The 27,485-nt window shown below is 39.2% G+C and overlaps 2 protein-coding genes across 7 annotated transcripts in view; one reads left to right on the plus strand and one right to left on the minus strand.

Moving 5' to 3' along the window:
- rnf11b (ring finger protein 11b) lies at window positions 1-24,321 on the plus strand. Of its 4 annotated transcripts, none has more exons than XM_031307275.2 (4): window positions 1-114; window positions 317-600; window positions 11,123-11,292; window positions 12,817-16,654. In XM_031307275.2, the coding sequence occupies exons 2-4, from the start codon at window positions 478-480 to the stop codon at window positions 12,986-12,988; spliced, it is 465 nt and encodes a 154-aa protein (XP_031163135.1). In that variant the 5' UTR covers window positions 1-114; window positions 317-477; the 3' UTR covers window positions 12,989-16,654. The 4 variants fall into 4 exon arrangements, 2 of the variants coding, with proteins under 2 accessions (XP_031163135.1, XP_035863111.1); XR_004898778.1 differs by adding an exon at window positions 24,282-24,321 and having other exon boundaries at window positions 41-600; window positions 12,817-13,045; XR_004106264.2 differs by having other exon boundaries at window positions 41-600; window positions 12,817-14,187; window positions 14,256-16,654.
- cdkn2c (cyclin-dependent kinase inhibitor 2C (p18, inhibits CDK4)) overlaps window positions 22,205-27,485 on the minus strand; it is a 7,598-nt gene continuing 2,317 nt past the window's right edge. For all 3 annotated transcript variants that reach the window (XM_031306978.2, XM_031306977.2, XM_031306979.2), the window contains 2 exons: window positions 25,773-26,130; window positions 22,205-22,434 (listed from right to left, as the gene is read on the minus strand). In XM_031306978.2, the coding sequence (XP_031162838.1) occupies window positions 22,430-22,434; window positions 25,773-26,130 (363 nt within the window). In that variant the 3' untranslated portion in view covers window positions 22,205-22,429. The remainder of the gene's footprint in view (window positions 22,435-25,772; window positions 26,131-27,485) is intronic.

Below are 27,485 nucleotides of genomic sequence, written 5' to 3' on the forward strand. Positions count from 1 at the left end.
TGATGGGGCAGGGCTTCGTGTTGCTACATCGCCACCTTTTTTCGTTGTTGGGCAGCTGCAAACTGGAAAGTCCCTGACAGCCAGGGAGGCTTCAGACAGGAAGACTGCGATGATGTTTGTCCATTTACATGAAGGATATTAATATTGTTTTCGTTTCGCTATCTCCGCGGATAAAAACATCTGTGTGGTTGTGATTTTTTTTTCCGAGTAACGTCAGATGCTCTTTTACGAGTGCTATCTTATATCTCTGTGCAAGCTAGTTCTTTGTGTGGCTAACGTTAGCTGCTAGCTGAGGGATGTTTTGTTGTTGTTAAAGCCCTCCCGTCGTCTGGGAGAGGAGACTCATCAGCTGTGCATGGAGAAACGCCTTCTCTTCTGCTGACATTACGTTATCTGTGAAATTGGCCCGTGAAATCCCGCTGAGTAGCGTTAGTAAAGCGACACCGAGATAGGGGAGAGTTTGACCGAAGGAAGGAGATGGGAAACTGTCTGAAGTCCCCAACCTCGGATGATATTTCTTTGCTCCATGAATCTCAGTCGGACCGTGCCAGCTACGGAGACGGTGCTGACCCCGACCTGGAGCCACCGCCCCCCTATCAGGTAACTTTAACCAACTGTTTGGAATAAAACATGACCAGCTAGCCTTTATGTTTTTGTCTTTAAATTAGCCAAATGTATTAAATATCTGAAAGTGAGATGTTTTTGTGTGATGTGTGGCATGTCTGGCCCAGTTTGCTAATGTTATGCCTTTCTGTAGCCGATAGAAAAGGAGACACCAAGGTGTTAAACAAAACAATATGTGAGGCTAGATCAGCTGTTTACAGACCCAACATCACCCTTGGCCAGCAACCCAGCCCACTGACCCCGTCATGGCTTTGATACTAATCCGCTTTGTTATATCCGAAGGTCTTGTCTCTGTCTACCATTTCCCATAAATCGTATTATGATTCATCCTTCGCTAATATGATAGCAGCACTATATCATTACTTGCTATGTTCATTCAGACACACTGAACCATGTAGTTTTGGCTCATATTAAGTGGCGTTAGAAACACACAGATATTTATTATGGCCTGTAGTTCACTTTAACAGTAGGAACAGTTCTCCATTAAAGAGGGAGTTTTATAGTTTTGTGAAAGAGTGGCTCTCATAACTTGCTCAGCTGTTTCTTTCACTGATCTCCTCCAGGGCAGCAACTTTATTTGTCTGGTGTCCTTATTTCCTGAATTAGATCAGCTGCAAACAGACCATGTTGTAGCTGTAAATATGATTCATGGTGTAACCCTTCTCTTGTGTGTTTTTCTATGTTAAGGACCGTCTGGTATGCGTTATGTAAGGCCTTGGCAGAGTTTACCTGTTACTAGGCTAAGCCAAGCCTTATCACTAGATTTAAGATAAGTGTTTTTACAGCATGGGAAACTGAAGGAGATCTCAGGTAATTACAGCTTTTTATTATAGATAAGTACTTAATTATGTAACTATTGCCAACAGAGATGACAACATAAAGAGAGAAATTTGCCCCACTGTCGATCTATTGTCTATAATTTGAAAAGCACAATTTGACATTCATAATTGATTAAATAGATGTCAAATTCTCGATTCTCTATTTCTAAATAGATATCAAGATAAATAGATGTCAAGGTATTAGATTGCTTTTTGAAATGTCATAAACACAGATTATTGGTTTCCCCTTCGAATATCTAATTTACTTTTACCATACAGTATATGACCAGGCAATCTCCAGCTGCTTCTAATTGTTATCGGTTGGCTCAATGGTATTTTTTGGTTCTTTATAGATCGGTGGTTCTTTATCTTTTAATCTTATCTGTGTAATTATCAATACATTTCTTTAAAAAAACAAAATCAGCAAGGAATATGCCTTTTCTTTTTTGTTTTATATATTTATATATCTTAAAAGCTGAAATCAGTTATTTTATTATCATTTATTATCAGTGGAATGTCACTCACAGAGTGCCTGCATCAGAGTCAGTCAAAGATAATATCTGAACATGAGTCCTTGTTATGCATCCATGTCCAGGTTGCTACAAGTATTTCATGTCTGGCATACAACAGTGTGTAATTAGACCGAAGCAGCCAACTCTGGTATCATAGAGGAGAGATGGTATAATAAACAACATAAACATTACTCAGTTTCTTTGGAAGAGCTCTAACTAAGCTTATGGTTATGTTGAGAAATCTGTGTGCAGTATGTTTACTGACAGAGTTTCACAAGAGGGTTAACTAACTAGTTAAAACCTACTTATAAAGGGCTCTTTCAGACCTGCCAGCTCTTTTCTCCCTGGTGACCACAGTAATCAGCACCTTCACCATCTGAACACAGCCTGAGAACACAACACCCATTTTGGTGTGTGCTTGCAGTTCAGATTAACACACTTTGGAAATGCTGCATGTGTTAGAAAGGAGACTAAAGGCTCCACTATACTCGACTTGAAATTGAAGTTGGCGTTTTCTTAAAGGCTGTCAAGTATGGACCTACGTGTCAAGGCCAGTGTTCTCACTGTGCTGGGGGTCTCTCCTTCATACCAGAGGGTGAGGTTTGCTAGTCATGGTGAAAAACATGATGCCAGAAATCCCAACAGGGAGATCCCAAACAAAGACAACATGAGCTCTGGCTGGGCTTAAGCTGCAGAAAATGAATACAGAAGACTGACAATGAATTTGAATCAACCCTGGTATTGCTTTTACACAAAAAGAAAACTAAAAACAAGGGAGATATGTGGATACATTAATTTTGTCTACTTGTCTAGTAACAAAAAAGAAAAGAAAATCTCCCATCCATTCATTATGTTCGATAAGCAATCCATCACTTTGGAGATACAATAAAGTCACAGAATAATAAACATAAGCAACATTATTTAATTAACTAAGATTTGTATTTCAAGTGCTGAATTTTGGGGTCTCCTCTATTTTATACAGTGTCATGAAAAAGTATTTTTCCCCTTCCTAATTTATTGTACTTTTGCATATTTGTCACAATTAATTATTTCAGATCTTCTAACACAATGTATATAATATATGTAGGTGATGTTTACATTCAACAGGGCTGGCAGTAATTAAGCCTAATTGTGTTTAGTCTAATTGAACCCAATTATCACTCAATTTAATTAATGAATTGGTTGAATGAGTAACTAAAAAGGGAATTATTTTTTTACACAGGGCCAGTTGGTGTTGCATCACTGTTTTCCTTCAATACATGAAATTCACTCGGCTTGTCTTTGACTTGATTTAATTTTTGTTGGAAGATGTGACAGTGTGTGACAAATGTGCAAAAATTGAATAAATCAGGAAGGGGGCAAGCATACAACGTTTCACGGCACTGTTTATGAGCTGTGATTCAGTCTCAAATGTGATAATAGCTGGTAACCGAAGCTGTGGAAACAACAAGGTAGTTTCCTGGGCATTCAGGAAGCTGATATAGAGGATTTCTTTCAGGTTGCCTGGATCTGACTCATTTTGCTGTCACAATCATTCCTAGTTGGAAATGATAGCAACAACAGGTTGACCAGGAGCAGCACTTCAGGCTTACATGGAAAACATGCAACTAATCACGTTGTTGACTAATTGTAGAAGACAAGTGCATTGGGGAGTGGTAATTGAAAATTTCAATGAAGTGAATATCATCGAAACACAGTGCACGACTGCACGTAGAATAGTTTAACTGCATCGCACTCATCAGACGCTAACCCTGAGGGTTACAAAGTTCTGCTGCTACTTGAGTTCGTCTGTCACGTTGACGCCGATCAGACCATGTTTTCTGGGAATCCACAGTCAGCGGTGAATCAGAGGAGGGTGAATTACGGCATCTGGAGCTGAGTCTACCCACTACAGAGGCTGCCACTGTTTAAAACTAGCCGCAACCTTGTTTGAGATCATTTCATCAAACAACTGATTTTGAATACAGATACTGTTGGTTTAGCATTTTCTTAATTAGCTTAATATCAGAAAATTGCAGTCCATGAAGTTATGGTCTGCATACACAAAGGAAGGGTGGAAGGGTGGATGTTGAAAGCTAAATGGATGAGATCAGCTCTGAGCCAACCACTTAGGCTAGTGGGCCATGTAATGTCTTGTCAAAATGATTTCAAAGTGAGTGTGTGTGTGAGTTGTGTTCAAGTTTGTTTCGTATCAACTGGGGAGACTATGAAGCTGAGGGAGGTGCAGGTCTGTTTGTGCTCCTAATATTCTAAAGGCTTCAGTTGTGTGTGTGCTTAGTGAGTGAGTGTGTTGCATAAAATGCATTATGTGTTGAGTGTGGTGATTTGGAAAGCAGCTGGTGACACGACTTCTGACTAGTTGCTGTGAGACTGGGCTAAGAGAGATAAGGAACCCCTGTGTGTTTTAATTTGAGAGGGTGAGAATTTATGAGTGTGTGTGTGTGTGTGTGTGTGTGTGTTGGTCCCCTGGTATGGATTGTAATGCCCCTGTCTCCCTTGTAAGCCTCAGAGATGGGAGCAGTGACAGGAGTTTTTATTGTTCACATTCGGTTTGGCACAAAGTTCTTTATGCTGCTGTCAGCGAGCTGAATGGCCAAACCTTATTGGCTGGAACATTATGAAGACTTTAAAAGAGTCACTGAGGTTTTTGTGTGTTTGCATGTAGCTGAACTTTCTAGCTTTGTAACTTTGTAGCTGGTCTTTCATTTTCCACTTTTTCTCTCACTTCTGTGAACAAGAGGCCTAGGGAGAAAGAAATGATTTAAAACATGTCAAATAAGCGCCTGCTCTGCTCAAAGACAAGGCCAAATCTTCTTTTCAGATGGTGCAAGCCACTGACTGTAGGGGGTACACACACAATTGAAGAGCACAGAGTCGGTCAACCACCTGCCTTGCCCTCAAGATGAAAGGGCTTGCAGTCAGCAGTTTGGTTTGAGCTCAGCCAGCTTGGTCAGAAGAAATGGGGAGAAAAAAAGTTTGCTTTAGAGGTTTATAATTAGCTATCAAACCTGGAGTAGAGATGAGGAAAAGCATGGGGGATGGAAGAACTGCCTGAAAAGTAGGCTTTTCAGCTTTCAAGCAGACTTTTGCCATGAGTCAAAAAGTTCAACTACTATTAAATCCACCTTCTAGCTGTGAAGGAAGTGATACACCATTTGTAAAAGTGTATGTTAATATTTGGTAACACACCATTTGTATAAGTGTATGTTAATATTTGGTAACCATGGTAACATGAATGCGCATCAGCACGTAACATAGTGATTAGGAATGTCACAATACCAAAAATCTAGTATTCAGTACAGATACCAACAAAAGTACATTGTTAACATGGAAAGCAAGCTTGTCGGCAAGTCGGCTTGTCAGCTAACGTAAGATCGGCGAATTGTTTTGTTAGCCTACAGTGTTAGTTCAATGTGAAGGGTTTTGGCAAGGCTATCCCCTCCACTGCATTAGTATTGTTATCTGATTTTTAATGTATATCTTGTCGTAAGATATGAGCGAAATGAAAATGAACACGTAATGAAACAAAACCCATTGCTGTCTGGTTTAATGTTAACGAGTAATCGAAACATCTGCTCTGGCGGATCATTTAACGTTGACTAATGCTAAGAGAAAACGGGCCCTTGAAAGGCTTGCTTTTTTTACTCCCCACTAGACCAGTTTTAAGGTTGTTTTTTGTTTTTATAAAATGTGTCACCTTTTTCATCCCTTCTGAGTTTGCAGATATGATTCTTATAATGCTACAATCAGGGAAGGCAGGAAAAGAGCATGACCTCCTTACTGTGCTCAGATAACAGTAATGTGTCAGGCAGATGAGTTCAACTTAAGTGCCACTGACTTCACCACAGGCATGACTACGCCACTTAAATTAGGTAGTGTTGGTTTTTGGCCTTCTAAGGCAATGATACACCCCATCAGAGAGCCCAGATTACCTACCGTCTTGGCCTCATATGGTAAAAGAAACATTAGTGGATGACGTGGGGGAGGTGGTGCTGCTGACAAACAAGCCATTGTACTGCAGGTCAGTGACATACTGTAGACTGAGCTTTGGCTGGCACACAGCCACATAGGGTTGCTGTTTCTGAGCACACACCACAAGGACCAGGACTCAAATAACTCTTTTGTCTCTCCATGACTCCCTCTCACAGTTAAGTTCTCATCTTCCTTCGAATAACAGTTGGCTCATATAATCAGAGGGGTCAAGGTAGTTTTAGTCATTATATTACAGTGGCATTAGTGAAAGGCTGTTAAGGGTCTATATAATGTGGTACAGACTCCCCTGATGCTTTTTTTTTAATTGGCTTATATATTAAAATATATGATTACTTTGTTGCACTTTTCCCATTTCCACCAAGATATATCCATTATAATCATTATCCACAGTTTTTGTGTGGCTACAGTGAATACTTTGTGTAAGCGTTTTGTCATGTGTTAATGTCTAAATACTAGGGTTAATACCCGTAGCCTATAGCAACGCTCCAACATCCAGGCTGATGAAGTAAATGCGATACACACATACTGTTTATCGTCACCCCGTCGGCCTGTCCCATTATCACATCAACAGACACATCCTGTGATGCTAATATCCATTCTTCTCCTCCTCCTCCCATTGTTGTCATTGTTACCTGTGTGCATGTCTGTGTGATCAAATGAGCACATGCTTGCCTGTATTGTGAGCAGGTGTCTGCAAGTCTTGTTTAAAGATTTAGTTACTCTGCGGTCTCTAGAACGAGGGCTAAGATTTTAGATCCTGCTAATGCTTCATGGTTCTTCCCTTTAAGTGCATATTGACACTGCTTAGCTTGCATAAAAGATGCAGCCATATTTGTCAAGTAGATATTTTCTGTACTGATATCATGAAGGTTTGGAAGATTGCAGACAAAATGCATTTTTGTATTTGTAATATCTTGTCACTAAACTGTTCTTACAATGTGTTAAAAACAGGAATTTGTAGTACAGACTCTGTACTACACACTACACTAAATATCAAATTTAAATATATAATAAATAATTAATAAATAACCAGCTTTTCAAAATAACAGTTGCAATGTGCAATTTTAAGCTCATTAAACTATTTTCAAAAAAAAGTGCTATAACAGTTTTACTGGCATTGCTCCCATTATCCTCTGTGACACGCACTCTTCCACTTTGCCTGTCAACTCTTCTCCAAAACAAACTGTGCTGAGATAACAGAGCTCAGCCCATAGCTTCACACACTCCAGCAGATAGTATGCGTGAAATAATTCAGTTCAATTCAATTCTGAGTTTCCTACAGACTGTGTTGATGCGACTTGCGGTTATATATATATATATATATATATATATATTTTTTTTTTTTTTGAAGACTCAGTTAAGGCGGCATGCGCGTGTTGTTAAGGCAGGCCGCCTAAACTGCAAAGCGCTGCGGGAAACCCTGCATTTAATTGTAAGTTTCAAAATCCACCAATTTGGGAGCTTCTGAGGGTATTCAGAACTCCTCTGCTATTGTGTAAATTTCCAACACGTTACTGATCTTCAATGAGTAGAAACCAGCACCGTGCCTAGATCCAGTAATTGATCCAGTAATGTTGAAGTGAAAGGGGCTTTTGTGGTTCTAACCCATTTCCCTGTGTGCTCTTGAAGCTGGCAACAGCCTGTTATTGAACTTGTGGGCTGACAGTGCCTCTATCTTTCATTTTCCCACTCTTGTTTTTTCTGAACTGAAAATGGAAGAGCTAGGCCTAAATACCTCCCCTTTCCATCTATCTTTTTCACTTTCATTGGGCATCTGCTCTCATTCCTTGTTTCCTACAATCTTCACCTTCCTCCCTGTTCACTATTAGCAGTTTGGGCCTGGCAGGCTGACAGTTTCTGCTGCTGTGCCCGGCTCAGCAACCAACAGCATGCTTGGCAGAGGAAACCAGGGTCTGTACTTTGGCTCCCCCCTTAGTCCCCCCTTTCACCCTTGCCTACTCCCTCTGTCTCACTCTCCATTTCTGTGATTGTTGTCCCTTTAGTCAACCTGAGGTCACAGAATGAACAGTTGTCACAGCCCAGCTGACACGCCATGTATGAAGGAAGGGAGAGGCATATGACAACAATTACACTGCTGACCACTACACAGTTAACCACCCGAACACAAACAGAGTCCAGCTGCTGCCCCCCTCTGAGACCCTGTCCGTAGCTTTTATTGCTGCTGCCTGGCTGCCGTCTCTTTTTGACATGGGTGAAAGTAGTGGCTGTCAGGGGAGCAGCAGATAGCCTCAACTACTAAAGTCATGGCATAACATGCTGAGGTGCTAAGAGGCTGACAGCTAGCTTGGTCATCGTTCTGAATTTTCTGAAAACCATTTAAAAAAAAAAAAAAAAAGAAAGAAAGCTTTTTAAGAATTAAAATGAGACTACAATACCGTTAAAAAGTTTGGAATCACCTGCCACAAAAGCTTGATTGGGTACCATCAGATGGCTGAGAGGACTACTCTATATTTTTAAATGGTCTTTAATGTTTTTAGGTTGTAGAATGTCCTCTCTACAAATAGATGTTATTTTGTATAAAGGGTTCAACCAGACTGACAATTCTAAGAGACAAAGATACCTCTGAGCAACAGTTAAATAAGAATAGAAGAAATCACCAGTCATTGGTAAAAGAAACTGGAAGCTTTGCATCAAAATGTGTGCAAATTTAGATAGGAACAGTTTACTGTTTTAGTGTGAATGCATAAAATAGCCAGCTGGAATTAATTGCTTTAGCGAACAACGTTTTTGTACTCACATGACACATTGTATCACAAACCAGCCAACAGGAATATATTATCATTTTTAGTAACAATTAAAAGGCAAACTGACTTACTGTATTTACACCAGCATTTAAACAAAGGTCTTCAAAGTGTTCAGGCAAGTAGACATAAAGCATGTCAAGTTAAGCATGAAGATGTAACCCTTCCTCCTCCTTTTATTTTGTCACTCATCTTTGAATTAACTTATAAACCCTGCCTACTACCATTCAGCCAAAAAGAAAGAAGGATAAGGAGAGTGACTTAAGTGGAATACCAGTATTTAGCACAGTAGTTACTTTACCTGCTATTTTATGCAGGCAGATCAGCAACACAGCCATACATGTTTATTAAAGGGTGCAGATAGATTTCTCCCCTGCTAAGGCCGGTCTTATCTCCAGTTGCATTCATTCAAGTGTTTGGGGCTTGTATCAAAAGGTCATCTCTGGATTGTGGATATACAGGTGGTTAATGATGGAGCTCACTCAGTGGCATTAGAGTGGACTTAGCCTAATCTATGACCCTGCTGTGGGATGCGATTCAGTTTTCTGACATGAAGGTTTGGCACGTTGTAGTAGGAGAGAGTCAGTGTGCTGAGGCTTTGGGCTCACTTAGGGAGACGAGGAATTAGTAACCACACGACAAAGGAGTGTGTAGTGAGAGTATAAGAACATATGAGGCTAGAGGGAGGAAGGGAAGGAAGGAAGATGCACAGTCATAGACCACAAAGTGAGAGAGTTGAGTAAATCGCAAGTTGCATTTAGAAAGGAGGAAGATAAAGACATACTGTAGGTAGTGCACAATACAGAGAAAAACAATATATATATATATATATATATATATATATATATATATATATATATACATGCCTATTCTCCCTTGAATTTATGTAACTGTTTTCTACTGTTCAGATTAATCTACTTTATCAAATACAAGGATATAAAGGAGGACCACACTAGACAGAACAGATAAAACTGTAAATCAATCTGTCCTATCACATTTCTTTCTCAGTCCATGTATGGCATTCTGTTTTTACAGGAAATTAAAGCATATTAGTTCAGCTTTTATGGTCCTTCTGGTGGTTTGGGGGTGTGGTTATAGGATTTTGTCAATTTTTATGTTCAATTGACTCATTACGGTCTGATACTGAAACCCATGTTTGTCATTTTGATTTGATGTTACTTTCATTAGCATACACTTTTAAACTTATGTGGTTTAGTGCACCAATATAAAAGATTGATGACAGACATAATGAAAGACTATCATCTTTTCATGTTTAGTTTCTAGTTGGGTCAAACTGAAGACAAAGTGTAGAGGGAGGGGGGTTGGCTGCTTTAAAATTTAGTGCAGTCAAGTTTCCACACTTTGAATAGATATTTCCTGCTATAAGCAGTTCATGAAAAGCACTATATAAATTCAATTTATTAGTATTATTATTCAGTGGTGTTTGTATCTAAGTCAAGTGAAATAGTTTTATTAATCCCATTTCATAAATCTGGTCTGTATGATACCTACAATGAAGCTAACCAGTTAGATAATTGGTTTTTATTATGCACCAGTTTGAAAACATTTCTTATCTCTAGCCAAGTCAGCCGTGTAGCTCTCTGCTGCAGCAGCTGTTTGCACAAGGCATGTGGAAACACTACCACCTACTGCCTGTGATCTTAATCCCACAACATGCCCGGACATATTGTTGGCTTGTAATCAATCATTGATTGCATCAGTTATTGACAATAGTTATTGTGCTAGTTTCAGTCCTGCCAGCCTTCCTTTTCAGAGGGATAATTGCATATTAAAACAAAGAATGTGTGTTGGATTGGGAGACTCTTACAGTCAACTGAGTACCTTCATTGTGTAGTGAAACTAAGTGAAATGCCCTTCAGAGTGAGGGATTTCCATACTAAGGCTTACCAGTATTTACTGGCAGGTGGTGACATTATTCCGTCTCTTCCTATTAAAATAAACACTTTTGTCCCAGTTCATAGAACGCGTTTGTGCCATAATTTAAAAAAAGTTTCATAAGCCTGTGGTTCATCTGCGTTACCCGACTTGACTTCCACCGAAAGTAATAACAAGAACAACATCTTCTGCTTTTCTTAGAATAACATCAAACAATGGTAGAATTAAAGGTGGAGAGAGATTCATGAAATTAGTGTATTAGTCGTACTGCGAGGTATCTACAAAGTCCTCTCATATTCCATTTCCTGCTGTAAACCAGACCTCAAACCAACTCTGTACACTTGACTATGACTTTCCTGGAGCTGCAGTGTGAGAGCAGCAGAAAAATAGAAATAAGTTTGCTAGTGAGGTGTCTGCGTAAAGTGGTAAGTTTCGTGACTTCTCTGTAAATCCACCACAGAAGACAGTTATTTAGTCTGACTTGCTTATGTGCTCTTCTCTCTCTCTCTTTGTGCAGGAGCAGATCCATGTGCCTATCTACCACCCAACACCCAGCCAAGCACGACTGGCCACTCAGCTGACAGAGGAGGAGCAGGTTCGCATCGCACAGCGAATCGGACTCATCCAACACCTCCCGAAGGGCGTGTACGACCCAGGGCGCGATGGCTCTGAGAAGAAGATCAGAGAGTGAGTAGAAACGCTGGGCATTCAGACTCAGCAGCGGGAGTAAGAGAGAAGACACATCAGCCCGAAAATCGGGCGTTGGACCATCTGGCGAGGTCGGTGACTCGAGTCTGTTCTGTGTGTCCCGTGCCGTCGGCCGTCCGAGGAGCCGTCGGCCTTCATTTTGGCCGACCCAACATGTTCTGTCGGAGACAGGGCAGTCGGGACTCGTCCGGAAATGGGGAGCGGATGAGCCGCTCAAAATCTGACGAAAATCTTTTAAACTGACCTTTGTCAATCTGAAATGAAGACAGATTCAGAAACGGCATGGCCTATTTCTTGCTTAAAATGTTTTCAGAAACACGTTTCGGTGAACTATTTTAGTACAATATGAGATCGTATTCTGAACAAGCCGCCATGACAGTCTGGCTGTGAATTTCCGGAGAAAAAAGAACCAAGTGACGCGTTCGTCCAATCAGCTGCCGGTTTTCATTTTCTGGGAAATAATCAGACTGTTAATGGAAACAGTACAGAGCAGCGCTGCCTGCTGCTATGGAGACGTATTACGTTTCGCGCATGCGCAGAGCGTACGCTCAAGTCGGCGTTGCTTCAGTGTGTTTTGAGGCATTTTTTGGACCTCGGGGGCCCGACTGATCAGTCCGACTGGCTTTTCTGCCGACGGTCGGCCCGTCTGGTTGGTGTGTCAGGGCCCTTACACACAGTAACACAGTTGGGAGAGATACTGCTTCACTGCAGTGATCTGTGTTTAAGCAGGGTGTTTGTAGGTCTTTAGAAACGCCTTAAATAGAATTATCTAAATTCCCTGTCTGAGAAGGATTAAAATGTAATCAATGGCAAAGTTTCTGGAAAACTATTATCCAAATAATAATCATAATAATAATAATAATACATTTATTAGTAAAGACAAAGACAGTGTGTTGGCTTCCCTGAATGATTGTGCTGATCGAAGTTGAGGTGCTTGTCTGTTTTTTTTCAGAAGTCAAAACAGTTAACCACAAAATAACCTATGAAGTTAAACTTGGCTGTTGTCACATGCAAATCAATTCAAATGTTGTCGTGGGAACTTAGTTTGTCATAATTAGTGTGCATGCACTGCTGTAATACAGAGATGGACGGTTATACATTATACATACATTGTCGTGGCATTTTAGAGTAATTCACATTGCTGTAAAAGTAGTGTGTGTATTATACAATCTATAAAAATGTTTTATAGTCTAGTGCATGTTTAAAACTTGTTTAAAGTTTTGTTCGCAAATGGTAAGGGTTAAAACCAGTGGAATACTTTTTCATATTAATAAATGCCTACGAATAGTTAAAACTACTGGACCTACTGTATTTGTATTTTGTAGACACTTGCACTGTCCTTTACATTTTAAATTGAATAATGCACTGCAAGTCATTTAAGTCGATGTAGTGTCAAGTGGCAAAATAATGTTTTTTTTTTTAATTTAACTTCCATTTTTTTCTGCATTTCTGTGCTGTCCATATCCAATCCCTAACAAAATGTACCTGTGTTCACCTACACAGGTGCGTCATCTGTATGATGGACTTTGTGTACGGAGACCCCATTCGGTTCCTGCCCTGCATGCACATCTATCACATGGACTGTATAGACGACTGGCTGATGAGATCCTTCACCTGCCCCTCCTGCATGGAGCCTGTGGACGCCGCGCTGCTTTCTTCCTACGAGACCAACTGACGCGCACACACACACACACACACACACACACACACACACACACACACACACACACACATACATGCACAAGTGACCCAGTTAGCCTGCTGGACAGGATTAGAGGAATGAACAGAGTGTTAGTGTTAAGGACGAGCAGGAAGGAGCTGGATCGAGGAGAGAAGTAAACAGACAATAGGCGTTATGAGGATACAAGTGTAAAGGGAAGTCAAGGGGAGGGGATGATGGTTAACTGATAGGATTATGACATTTCCAAGATCCGCTTTTATATGCGTAAATACACAAACAACTGTTCCCATTCACACCATACAGGAGGAAGGTAATGTGACCACCATCATCAGGCTGCAGATTGTGCTTGATGGACTGCTGAAGCCTGATTGCTATAATGTCACACTGCAAGACAAGAGGAAAGAAACGCCCTTCAGAAGATCTGCCAGATGCTTTGACATGTCTCCAAGGGTATGACTCCACACACACTGTTGCAGAGTCATATCTGCTGCAAAAACTGCTACCGATGCAGATATGTGATTTAAAGACTAGAACTGCACATCAGACTTGAGACTACGGACATCAGATATATTCTGCAGACACACCACAGGCCTTCACTGGACCACGGCACCCAGGCCCGTAGTTGTCTGTCTGTATAGATCTTTTATGAGAAAAATAAGATTGGTCGTTGGATTGATTGATCGTCCCGTAGCTTTGTGAAATCTGTTCTGTGTTTGTTTTGTCAGTCAGCATAAGGGCTTCGTCGAACCATTATAACACAGATATGACAGAGGAAATACAGTATGTGCTTTTGTCACTAATGTGATAGATAGCTGGTCGACTGTTGCTGTCAAGCTATCGACTCCTCATGACTTTCTCAGTCACAGTGAGATCTCAGATTATTGGCCAAAGCACTAGTAGACCAGTTAACAAACCATTGATACAAATCAGTGGTATTTGCACTTCTTATATTAGACTTATGACAAAAGTTGACCATATGCATTTAGTGTTTATGTCAAAGTGAAGTATGTGATTTCAAGGACAGAATTAAAAACATACACAAGGGTTGGGCTCATGTGATGTGTTTGCATATGTTAAGTATCGCTTCATTCAGCATCCTGTCGTGTTCATAAAACCAGACCTAAAGTAAACATTCACATGGGAAATGGTTAACGCTGGCAGGCGCTACCATCAGGACACTGGTGATGGAAAATGTGGTTATGGGTTGTGTGTCAGTAAATACAACTGAAGATGCTTATTTACCTAATGTGGTCAGAATCAGCCATTATACATTGCTGACTATGTGTTCCCAGTTTAGAAAGGTTATGTTTCTATCCATTTTTATTTTCAATCAATTTGAGGCCTCAATCATAATGAAAGTCCTCGCTTAATTTTAAAATGTCTATTGCCCAAGTCACCCAGTTTACTGTTAAAGCACAAAGAAATACAATTGTTCAGTTATACTTTCCTTCTCCCTGCTAACTTTGGGATGCAGGTGAGTCGGTAACACTTTGAATTATGCAGGAAATGGTAAGTCATTTGAGCTTCCCCTGCATACATGCATGATGCAGATCCAACACAGTTTGATAACATGCCTTTAGTGGTCTGTGTGTGTGTGTGTGTGTGTGTGTGTGTGTGTGTGTTTTTATTAGGTTTTATGGCATTTTGTGTATGTTTGAGAAAGTTTGGGTGGGGGTGGAGTTGGCACCTTAGTTTTTGCACAGTATTTTAATCTATGTAACTCTTTATGTTGTACATTGTCCTCCATCAGTAAGGTGGAGCTTCATGGCCTTAGGTTACACATGAGTGAGTGTTGGTATCAGCTGCTAAAATGTGGAGCAGTGGAGTCCATTTAACTTCAAGAAGAGTGGGGGGGGTGATACAGGGGCAGTTTAGACTGTGAATGCTGCTGCAGAGCTGTCATTGCACATGCCATGTTCCTACCACTTTCATCTGTACTGCAGTACAGCAGACGCACGTTTCATATACAAAAGCCTTTTGGAAGTTTTTCCCTTTTTTTCCATCTCAATCTGGATGTAATCATGGGGTTGATTAACAATCTTATAGAGGAAAACCATTTAAATTAAAGGTAGCATATACTAAGCAGCAATTGTCGGTTGGTGTTTGTTAACACATAGTCTGCATAGCCAGACCTACCTATCTCCGCAGTGCTGTGTCAGCGCTGGAGTATGGTCTGGCTACACTGCTATCTGCAGAGCTTCATCCTGTCGTTGTGTGTCTGTGTGTGTGGGGGGGTGGTCAAACAGACGCAAAGCAGCATTAACACACAGCGATGGGGCTGGGGGTTACAGACCTACAGTACCAGTCAAAAGTTTGGACACACTTTTCCATTCAAATGAATGAGAAAGCGTGTCCAAACCTTTGACTGCTTCTGTACGTGGAGCCCAAAGACTATGGTTGATGCCCAGAAACGTCCCGAACACAGCAAAATAAGAAGAAAATACAGGCAGGGTCTCCCAAAAGGATTACTTTTGCATGAGTGTAAATGTTTTAGGAAAATGATGCTTAGTACACCTTTAAGAATTCCAATATGTTATTTCCATGGTCAATATTTGTGAACATGAGCTACTCTCTCTCAAAGCCAGAAACCAGAGTCTTAAACTTGTGATGTCATCAGGTATAGTAAGGTATAATAAGTCTGGACCTGCTCCATAGACAGTGAATGCTTGTTTTCTTTTTTTATACCCAAACGAGCTTTATTCTCGTGTAGCGTTCTCAGTTCTGAAACAGAAAATGTACCCATGTGCACTCAGTGTCATCTCAAACATCTATCCCAATTAATTGTCTATGGAGCAGTTCCAGACTTTATTATTGTATGACATCGCAAATTTGAGTTTTAACACTAGTTTGGGATTTGGGAGAGAGTTGTTCATGTTTTCTAATATTTTTGGACTGTCTTAGACCAGAAGAATAACGTATGAATTTTCAAAATGGCCGTAGTTCCCCTTTAAACCACGTCAATAATCAAAGGAACAGTTTGACTAAAAAAAAGAAACCACATACTGATTAATGTGAAGACTAGCACTCTTCCAAAGCTACATGTTTATGCATTAGTGTGGCACTTTGTGGAGCTGCTTCATTTACTCTCTGTAGCAAATTTGACATGTTCGAGCTCTTACAACTGAATAGATTTCCAGTAAGATCAGTTCAGAGTTACAAAATGTGCTCATATCCCCGGGAAATGACTCACTGGTGTCTGTCATTCGCTAACAATTAACAGCTGCACAAATGTTTCTCATTCAGGAGCCAGATAGAGCTTTGGCTCTGTCTTTGAATCTCGGGAGAAACCTAAAAATGTCCACTTTTTACAGGAATGATATGTGAGTGCTGATTCAGGGTGGATTTTCTGCTTTTAAGTTCAGGATTGAACATTAAGGTTTGCTCACATGTGAATGGGGTATGTGTGCTGTATGTTTGTGTATGGCTGCTTGTTAGATCTTTCCTTGTTTGTAAGCATACATGTACATAGCTATGTACTACAGGCAAGTAATAAATAGACATTGCAACTGAAAATAACTGCCACTGGGTGTGGTTTATTTCCTCTGTGCACGCTAGAAAGACAAGAATGGAGTTTTCTTCTACTTTTTCACAAACCGACATGTCTTACAGCTGATATAACTTCTGGACTCTGTAAATACCAAATAAATATGTAATGTATCTCTCTGACTCTACATGGCAAAACCTCTCTCACCATAACATAAGCTTCAAGGCTTTGATGAGTTCAAATACTTTTTTCTACTCATTCCTCAGCTGATCACTTAATCACTTAATTACTGTCTGCCTATTCAGATGCCACCATATTGTAGGGCATCATTTTTTTATTTTTTTTTTTTTTACAAATAATAAATAACAATAATTATTTAAATATGTAAAATATTGGATCCTCTTTAAATGTCACACATCAGATCAATATGGCTCCCTATTCATTACTATTTTCCTTCTGCTCTTCTTGGAGCTCAGAAGTTGAACAGGTGTATTATAATCCGTAAATTACTTTGCACTCCTTCCATCTACACCCTCACCTTCAGACTTGAGATATGGCTTTTTCCCTAGAGTTATAGCTGCACTGAATCAGTCTGTCTCTGCCCCCATAATTGCTGGCACTATTTTAATACTGACGGACTCGGTTTATGTTATTGCCACCTATTGCTGGTTTTACTTTTTTTTTTTTTTTTTTACCTTATCTATTATTATAGCATCGATACAGAAGAGGCAAACTTAATCTCGTTGTACAATGACATGATTTTTCATAAATGTTTAGTGGCCTATATAAAAGAATAGATGCTTGACTTTGGTGAATTTTTAACATTTTTATTCTGTCCATCTTTTTGCTGGAAACTGTGGAAGTGTGGCGAAGAGACTTCAGACTTTTTCCAACTAGCTCAGGTTTGATTTTTTTACTCAACACAACAAAACTCATAAATCTCTGGTTTAATATATTTGGAGAGGAAAATTATGACAATCATAATCTTGTAAAAAAGCCCCCCCCCACCCCCACACACACACAATACAGATACAAAAGGGTACAAGCAGGGCTTAATTTCTGCATTTTATTGTGTCATATTGTCATTATACATACAGTCACACTAAACTACCAGCAGAGGAAGAAAGAGAAAGGGATGTGAGTGAAACTTCCTAAATGTCTTTTCACACATAAATCTACTTTTGAGTACATATAACGGTAACACTTTACTTGAAGGTATCTACATAAGAGTGACATGACACTGTCATGAACACATAACACTGTCATGACACATGAACCCTAACCCTCTAACTCTAACCCTAACTTGGCATGACAAAAACCGAATGACACTAAAAGAATCGTTGTCATAAACGTTTATGACTTGTTTATAATGTTTGACACGTTCATGACAGTGTTATGTCACTCTTATGTAGATACCTCCAAGTAAAGTGTAACTGAATGTGGCTTTGTGTGTACTTAGGCTACTATGTAGGCTACAGACAAAATAACTCAGCAAAAAAAGATATATGATTATATTTTAATCAAACTTAATATATGCAAATATTTGTATGAACATTAAAAGATTTAACAACTAATTAAGACATAAACTGAACAATTTTCACAGACATGACTAACAGACATGTAATAATGTGTCCCTGGACAAAGGGGAGGAGGGGGGGTCAAAATCAAAAGTAGCCTTCAGTATCTGGTGTGGCCACCAGCTGCATTAAGTAGGCCTACTGCAGTGCATCTCCTCCTCATGTACTGTACCAGACTGGCCAGTTCTTGCGGTTGTTGTTGCCATCCTGTACCTGTCCCACAGGTGAGATATTCAGATGTACCGATCCTATGCAGGTGTCGTTGCATGTGGTCTGCCACTGCGAGGACGGTCAGCTGTGATTCCTGTCTCCCTGTAGCGCTGTCGGTGTCTCAATAGGGACATTGCAATGTATTGCCCTGGCCTCATCTGCTGTCCTCATGCCTCCTTGCACCATGCCTAAGGCGCGTTCATGTAGATTAGCAGGGACCCTGGGCGTCTTTCTTTTGGTGTTTTTCAGAGTCAGTAGAAAGGTCTCTTTACTTTCCTAATTTTCTTATAACTGTGACCTTAATTGCCTTCCGCCTGCAAGCTGTTATTATCTTTTCAACCGTTCAACAGGTGCATGTTCATTCATTGTTAAATGGTTCATTGAACAAGCTGGAAAACATTGTTTAAACCCTTTACAATGAAGATATCTAAAGTTATTTTGATTTTTACAAAAGTATCTTTAAAATAGGCTACTGTGTCCTGAAAAAGGTGCGTTTCTTTTTTTGCTGAGTTTACAATAGCTTTATGAGAATATATGAAGTTGGCTCTTAAAGGAACAAGCCGACTTATTGGGACTTTAGCTTATTCACCGTATCCCCCAGAGTTAGATAAGTCCATACATACCCTTCTCATTTCTGTGCGTGTCGTCTGTCTGACGCACCCACCGCTAGCACAGATCCTGGAGGTAACCGGCTCCATCTAGCCTACTGCTCCCAATAAGTGACAAAATAACGCCAACATGTTCCTATTTACATGTTGTGATTTGTGTAGTCACAGCGTGTACAAATAACAAGGTCACATGAGACACAGCCATCTTCTAACCGTATACATACTGGGAACTATTGCCAGACACAATTTTTAGCCCGTAAGTTACGACTTCAAGTCACGACTCACGACTCGCGACTCGTGACTTGGTAGCGTTCCAGGCAAAGTCACGACAAACCCTTCTAAAGCGTTAGCTAGTGTTAAAGCGTTAGCTAGCGGCTTGAAATTGACTGCTATATTTTGATTTCTTTGCGGGAACACCGCCTTCACCTGCCATTTTTATCGGCTCGCTTTTGGGTCTGAACTTTCCGTGAAACTTGCGCAGAGATCAACTGTGCAACTGGGTTATAGGTTGCCAGGTTGAGGTGACAAACGGGTTGAAAGTTGTATATGGTGTATGGATTGTGTGAATAGGATGCGTTTCATACAGCATCTGGCAACTGGTCAACATTAGACAAACATATTGGTCCGATTGTTTATAAAGGAGTTTGGGCCATGCAAATTACGGGAGTTTCCCGTGAGAAATAACAAACCGGGAGAGGTCCGGGAGATAGGGGTAAAAAAACGAGAGAAACCCGGGAAAAACGGGAGTGTTGGCAGGTATGGGTTACCTCCAGGATCTGGGCTAAGCTAGGCTAACAGTCAGTAGCGGTTCACCTCATTCCACGAGATCTGTGCCTTTTCAACTTTAAAAATTTGAAAAATATAATTGTTTCAAACTGATTTTTTTCAATACCCATTAAATTAAGACATCTTAACATGACAAGAAATTGTGTTGGGCCATCTCAAACTATGCCATTTATTATTTATATGTATTATTGCTCTGGGATAGTAACAGGACTGATGATTTCATGCTAATATGCTAATTTCTAGCTAACAGGTCAAGGTCAGAAAGGCACATGGTATGTAAGCTGACAGGTTATTACTTCTAGATATTGATAATACCAGGATTAATAAATAATTGTTTATATGTAGGCCTACACTTTAAAAAATTGTAACAGGACTGATGTTGTATGCCGACCCCTCCCTAACAACCCTGATAAAACATGAAAAATAGGACATTTAGGAAGAGAGAAACTTAACTTTAACAAAACTGTGGAATCCACTTCCTCTAAATGATGTCACTTCCTTGAAATTCTGTCACTTCTGGTTTGTACCATTATTTTATAGGGTTTTTTTGGTGATAGTAACAGGACTGATATGAAATTAGGGGACTGATAAAATGACATATTTCTAAGAAAATATATCTATTTATGTCAAAACCATTGCTTAACAATGAGATTACACTTAAGACAATATAAAACTGTGAAAATGTTATCATTTTACCAACATTTTACAAATCGAAGTCCTGTTGAAAAAGAACAACCATAGCGAGGGACAGGCCAAAATCCTTACCCATAGAATATAATATGTGATTTTAATTATTTAAAATGATATTTGATTGTCTTTTACTTGGTCTTATATTGGTGCATATGATCTATAGTAACATTACGTTTTTCTTAAATTACACATTTATTTGTTGTTAAAGCAACTGGTTATTTGTTAGGGACGCAAAAGGCACCGATTTCGTGGAATGACTGGGTCTCCCAAATGGAACGGACAAGGGGGGGGGGGGGATCCACTGTATAGAGCAATACTCTATTTGTAATAAGTGGGCTAAAGTCAGTCACACCTGCATGTGCTTGTTCAAAAGTTGTTTTCGACCGGAGTTTAGAATAGGCTCGTTGGAGATGAACTGCGCTTTGTCTGTAAAGTGGACGAAAGCACGCCGCGGCAGCAGCAGGGGGCGGTGACAAAAAGCCAACTAACAAAAAGTTAGTATGTGAGTGAATGTGTATGTTGTACTGTAATGTCTTGTCCTTTGTACTGTCCAGTCCTACCGAGGACCCTCTCGAAAAGAGGTATTCCTCGTAAAATAAATAAAATATATATATATATAATATATATATATATATATATATATATATATATATATATATATATATATATATATTTATTTATTTATTTTAATTTTTTTTTCACTGTGCGACGTGATGCAAACGTTAACAGCTGAAGCTGCACTTTATTCAAAGCTCAAGTGGGTTTTTTTGGTTACTATTCACAGGGCATTTGTCATAATCTCCATAACTTTAAAAACTCACGTGAAGGCAGAAGGGCTTGCTGTGCTCAGTGTGTGAGAATATAACAAAGTCACGTGACTGGGGGCAGAGGGCATCGCTGAGGGCAAGATTGAATGATATAGCGAATTTAATTTGATTTAACTTAAGTAATGATGGGCTTATTATCGTAATAATGCAGCCACAACATAAAAAAACAAGAAAAAAGAAAGAAAGAAAAGTTTGGCTCTTTGGGGCAGCTAATCCAATCAGGGCAAACAGGCTGTTGCCCTGGCAACAATAGCCCGTACCTGTGCACGTCCCTGCCTGAGGTCAACCATGTCCCAGGAACGGCTCACTGGCCGGAGCTGTCATCAGTAGGCTATCAATCAATCAATCAACAGGGGAGCAGATTTCATACGATGACATCATTGATGATTTTGCATCAAGGAAGGCCAGAAAGGTCAGGTTTCAGTTTTAGTTTGTTTTCTGTTCTTAGCAATAGTGTAATAATTAGATTCTCTTTAGTGTGTTTTCACATTTGTGTGATGAAGGATTTGTGCTATTTAGAATATTTATTCTATATTTTAAATGTATATTATTCTTAATATTTTATATTGTTGTTGCTCTCTGCTCTTGTTACTATATATCTGATATATATATATATATATATATATATATATATATATATATATATATATATATATATATATATATATATATTTATATTTATATTTGGCACATTCATGTATATAGTGTATATTTATTTAAGTTCTAATAACTTATACTGTCATATTGTGTGCAGAATTGTGTTCATTGTCTTTTGGCAATTTTGGAGGTGGAGATTGTTCACCTTAAAAAGTGTGTTTCCTGTTGTAATTGCAATAGAATTAAATAACTGGATTCTCTTAAGTGTGTTTTTTCAATTGCTCTAATGAAGGATTTGTGCAATTGAGAAATATAATTGAACTGTTTTGTGCAGAAGGGGGTCTCGCCCAGGGTGTAATTCAATGTAGAACTGCCACTGCTAGGTGGGTGCGTCAGACAGAGTTACGACACGCACGGAGATGAGAAGGGTATGTATGGACTTATCTAACTCTGGGGGATACGGTGAATAAGCTAAAGTCCCAATAAATCGGCGTGTTCCTTTAATCAATGACAGAATCCAAAAAAGTATTATAACCAAAAATTATTATGAACCATATATAAATCAATAAAGGCTAGAATAAAATGTTAAAGTGTCAGCAAAATGACAGCAGAAAAGCAGAAGCATCACAGGGTTTAATCGTCATCCTCCTCTTCCTTTAGTCTATGAGAGAAAAAAACCCAATTAGTTTATATCACACATGTATCCGTATGCAAACATAAACACTAAGTGACAATAATGCAATTGTAAATAAGTGCAATGATATATATATATATATACATATATATATATATATATATATATATATATATATATATATATATATATACATATATATATATATATATATATATATACATATATATATATATAAATACAATATGAGACACATACACATTATAATAGGTAATTTATTTGTTTTACCATGGCACACAGATCCATGGAACTAAAATAAACCTGATGTGAATCTATTTTTCACTAGTCATGAATAAAATGTTATTCTCAAAAGGAAAGCCCTATATTGAACCCCACCTGTGCTATTAAAATACAGAATGGAAAGAGTCCTTTTTGACTATTCGCCTTTTTTTTACGGATTCGCCCATTGCCTCGGGTCTAGTCTCCTCCTCACACTGTGTCCAGCCAATCCAAACTCTGTACAGTCAAACGACTCCCGGATCTAGGTCCATATATGGTTGACTCCTCCTTCTTCTTTTTCTTTTTTTCTGGTTAATTAATAAAATATCCTGCCCACCTCCTGCCCAGCCTCGCGCACAGGCCTTTTCACCGAAGAAACTCACACAAGGAGCTTTTAATAGTTTAACACATATCTTCACACATTTCAACAGTCTCGGGTCACTCGGTGTCACCTGGTCAACGCTGTGTAGAGTAGAAGAAAGGTTTAGGTGATGATAGGGGGAGAAACAGGCAGCTCAAGCTCCTGTGAAATTATAACGTATCGTTACTCAACGTCTTATTTTTCCTTCGCACTCAGACATGAGGGTCAAAATGATCCCAATCACAACAAAAATGTAGAGGACTGTGTGCCTGTGGAGACATTTTGAGTGAAACTGAAAACGAAATCGCGGCCTCCGTAGCAAAGGTCCACACTCCGCTTCAAAGGATACTGACTTCACTAACTGTATTAATGTGAAGTGCACTCATGTTATGCCGCAATGCATTAACAGTGTGCTGCTGTTTATTTATTTTTTTGTAGCAGTTAATTGACAATAGTGTGAGGCAGGCAGGCAGAGATGCGCGTACACACACGCTCATGAGCCATACAGAGAGGAGTAGCCTAGTAGTAGAAAGACACCACAATAAAATAAATATTCTGTATGATAGCCTTTATTATCCGTCAGTTTTTGAAAGATAAAGCATATAATGTTGATAGACACGTTAACAAATGAAGGTTATAGTTTATAGCCATAAGGGCATTCTCCAGTCTCTAGTTCTGGGGTAGGCCTATATGATTGCTATGTCTGAGCTGTTTCTGAATGTTTAACAAGCTGTCCAACACAGAATCAAAACAGCTGATACAGCTGTGTGTAAAAGCTGGGCAATATGGCTGCAAAATAACTCGACATCTTTAAGCCTTTATTAATGAAATGGATTTAGCTAATCAGAACATTAATACCTTATGAAATACCATTAGATTTAAACAGACCAGTACAAATATTCTCACAATGAGCTTTAATAAACTATTTTTTAGAAAAAGTAGAATTACAACACTAATTTAGATTTAAAATGATCAGATTGTAGCTAAGTGGTTGTATGGCAAATGTGTGTTTGTATGTTCTTTGCACTTTAACTGCACAACAATAAAAAAAAAACAAACAAACACATAGCTATGTGAATAAAATTAAACAAACGGCCAAATAAATAACACTGTGAATGAAAATTCACTTATTTCTAGCCCTGTGTTGTAGGACTACAGTCACATTGTGAATGAAAGCAGAAACAAAAACTTTCCACCCATTATAACAGGTTCAGCAGGTATCTGGGACACAGACACACACACACACACACACACACACACACACACACACACACACACACACACACACACACACACACACACACACACACACACACACACACAGGGACATTACATTGACTCACATTTATTCTCTGAAGATTTGCAATAACGCTTCATAACCATATGCCTGACATAACCTAAACCTGCAACCTGCCTTAAACATTTAATGGTTGAACTGAACTTTATAGCCTACCAGCGTTTTGTCTCTAAACTGCTAAGTCCTCATGAATGACAATACAGAGAGAAAGACATGATACAGCGTGAGTTGGGAAGCTCGTCAAAAAGTCTTTCACTTTCGATTCCGTTGGTAGTTGAGTCGAGGCTAAAGCCTTTTACGCATGAAAAACAGAACTGCTCTGCAGGCTGCCGGCTCCTTTCGGCAAAGCTGGCCGCGTGGTGCAGACTGAATTTAAGCCATGTTGTGACCACTAATATTTATCGTATTTTGAAACTAGTGTATCAGATCAATAACTTGTATGAATCAAGAATACAAAACATGAAAGCATGACCATAACCACACTTTCAAATGGGTGGTACCTAAATGATTCATTGGATTTAATAATATCCTTTCATTATGACACAATAAGAACATAAATGCACTGTCAAGCATAATATGACAGAATTCAAAGTCAGACTGAAAACGCGGTGCGCAACATCATTCATAAACCAGGCGTTAAAAGCTCATTATTAAGTTCATTAAATTTAGTTTTAAACAAAACAAGCAAATAAGGTTTTACATATACACCTTTGCACTACCCTCATTCCCACTATAAACCAAATGTATAGAGTTATAGGTTATATTATGTAACTATATTGTTTTTTTGTCTTGTTTTTTCTATTCTAATTTAAGTATCTGTATATGTTTGATATGAGTGTAGTGTGAAGGGGCTACAACTTACATTTCATTGTGCAACGCTGTTGTAAAATGACGGATGAATCAACCTGGTAACCACACAGAAATTGTGAAAATCCGTTTTATACCTAAAATGTGCCCAGACATTATAGGCCTACATATGCTCCCTGTTAGCCTACTGATGTTGACCTATTTTCTTCATTAGACTTCTAATTTAAACTCAATACAACTAATATGCTAACACTGATAGAATTGTCAGTCAGAGATGCAGTATTTGACCCAACCAATTGGTTATGGCCATAATTTGGCGTAGGCCTATACTTCTAAATGAAATCTCGGCCTATAGCTGTTCGTTTTGTTTTAATTCTCTATTCTCTTATAAGAGCCAATATGCAACATCAACAGAAGCAGCTCCCTAAAGCCTTAAATACAGACCAGTTGTATTCACAGTTTTCTCCAGCGGCTTTTTTGTGGCGGAGTAACAGAAAAAGGCTGCCATTCAACTTTTCTGTAGCCTGCTAAAGAATAAATAAAAAAGAAAGACTTGGATTTGTGGGTAGGAAGCTATTTTATTGAAAGACATTGAAAAGAAAACTTAGAATGATCACTCACGTGCGCTCAAATAGTCCTCGATGTATTGGGCAGTGGCAACCTTCCCGTGGAGTTGCGCGAGCTGACCGGCTGTACGTCCCTCGCTGTTGGGGGTTTGGGGGTTCGCGGTGAGTCCGATCAGCAGCTGGACCACATTCAGATGGCCCTCCCTGGCGGCCAGGTGCAGCGGTAGGTTACCTTTCTTATCCACAAGGTTTAAATCTGCCCCGTGGTTCACCAGCACACGCACAGCATCTATGAATCCCTCGCGGGCGGCGTCGTGCGTCACCGTGAGACCGCAGAATGGGTCTCTTACGTTGGGGTCTGACCCGGCCTCGAGGAGAACCCTGACCAAGGCGTCGTTCCCCAACTTCACCACCTGCACACAGAAAGAAGGAGGACAACAAACAGATCAGGGAGGGATGAGAAATAAAAGTAAGCATTTGAGTGTAACAACCTATCCAAACATATAGCCTATAGGCCTAAAGCTGAAAAATATAATAATAATAATAATAATGGCCTATTAACAATTTGGCTTATATAGCCCAACAAATTGGATCAAGGGGTGATGCAGTTTTTTCAACATTCAAACAAAATTAGAGGTGCATGAAATGTGCTTTATAAATCAGATAGGCCTATTATTAAGATGAAGAGACTAAGTGGAGTTACGCAATCCAGCTACAAAACACATTCGGCTGGCATACTCAATTTCGATTCAATTTGTGACTTTGTAGGTAGGTGTGTTAAAGCTATAATGACTCCACTGTGTACTGATAATGTTAACAGGGGGGTTTCCTGCATAGAGGAATTTTTATGCGCCCCCCAAAAGAGGTTTTAGCCAGCCCTAAAGGAAAATCACCAGCGGCAAAATGATAAGAATTAAGATTTAAAAAAAAAAAATAGCAATTAAAATCCTCTTCGACTGTGTTTAAGAGCAATTTTCCAAAACGACAATTAAAAATCAGAACATAAACTTGAACACGAGCGCTAATCTCAGTTTTACTGTCCAGAGTCTGGCTGTGTCGGACTCTCCCGGTGATTTTAACGGTGGTAGGCTATATAAATATTAATATTACTTTTTTAAGCAGTTTTGTTGATTGGGGTTTCATTTACTCACACTAATATTGTCAGAAATTACAGGTAAATGCATTTAGATTTCTGTCAAATAAGGTAACAGACTCATTGCCTTTACTGTACACGGACAGATTTTAGCTACTGTCCTGCGTAGTCGTGCCCCCCCCCCCAAAAAAAAAGGCCCAATCTGAGCCAGGAAAAACCCTGGTTAAGATACCACTACTACTATTATTATTAAAACTATTACTTTCAATAGTAGGATAACATCAGTATTACTATTATTGACTTTCGCCTGTACATTGCTTCTGAGCAAACTGTATAAAAACATCTAAGCATGTAAAAAATCCAAGCAGGAACAGGCATAGGCCTATTGTGTAACTACAGGCCCTCATTCTCCATTTTCCTTCATCACCTTCACCACCATTTTGTTTCTCTTTCCTCACACTCTACCAGTGACCCTCAAATGTAGCATGCATTTCCTTTATAATAATATAGAATAGGGCTTGAATAACTTGAATAACTAAATCTGAATAACTTCTTTCTCATGATCAAGTGCAACATACTGTATATGCTGAAGAAATACATTAAAGTGTGAAAATGCTAGTGAGAAAATGTCATCTTATTGTTCCATTAAAAAAACACAGATGTATTCATAGTAAT

Source organism: Sander lucioperca, chromosome 11 (assembly GCF_008315115.2).
Source record: "Sander lucioperca isolate FBNREF2018 chromosome 11, SLUC_FBN_1.2, whole genome shotgun sequence".
NCBI lineage: Eukaryota > Metazoa > Chordata > Actinopteri > Perciformes > Percidae > Sander > Sander lucioperca.

What these genes read in the sequence shown, in the direction of transcription:
- rnf11b (XM_031307275.2), top strand. Translation starts at nt 478, where the DNA reads ATGGGAAACTGTCTGAAGTCCCCAACCTCGGATGATATTTCTTTGCTC. An exon ending in AGCCACCGCCCCCCTATCAG is followed by an intron (nt 601 to 11,122) that starts GTAACTTTAACC and finishes CTCTTTGTGCAG; the next exon opens with GAGCAGATCCATGTGCCTAT. An exon ending in TCTGAGAAGAAGATCAGAGA is followed by an intron (nt 11,293 to 12,816) that starts GTGAGTAGAAAC and finishes TCACCTACACAG; the next exon opens with GTGCGTCATCTGTATGATGG.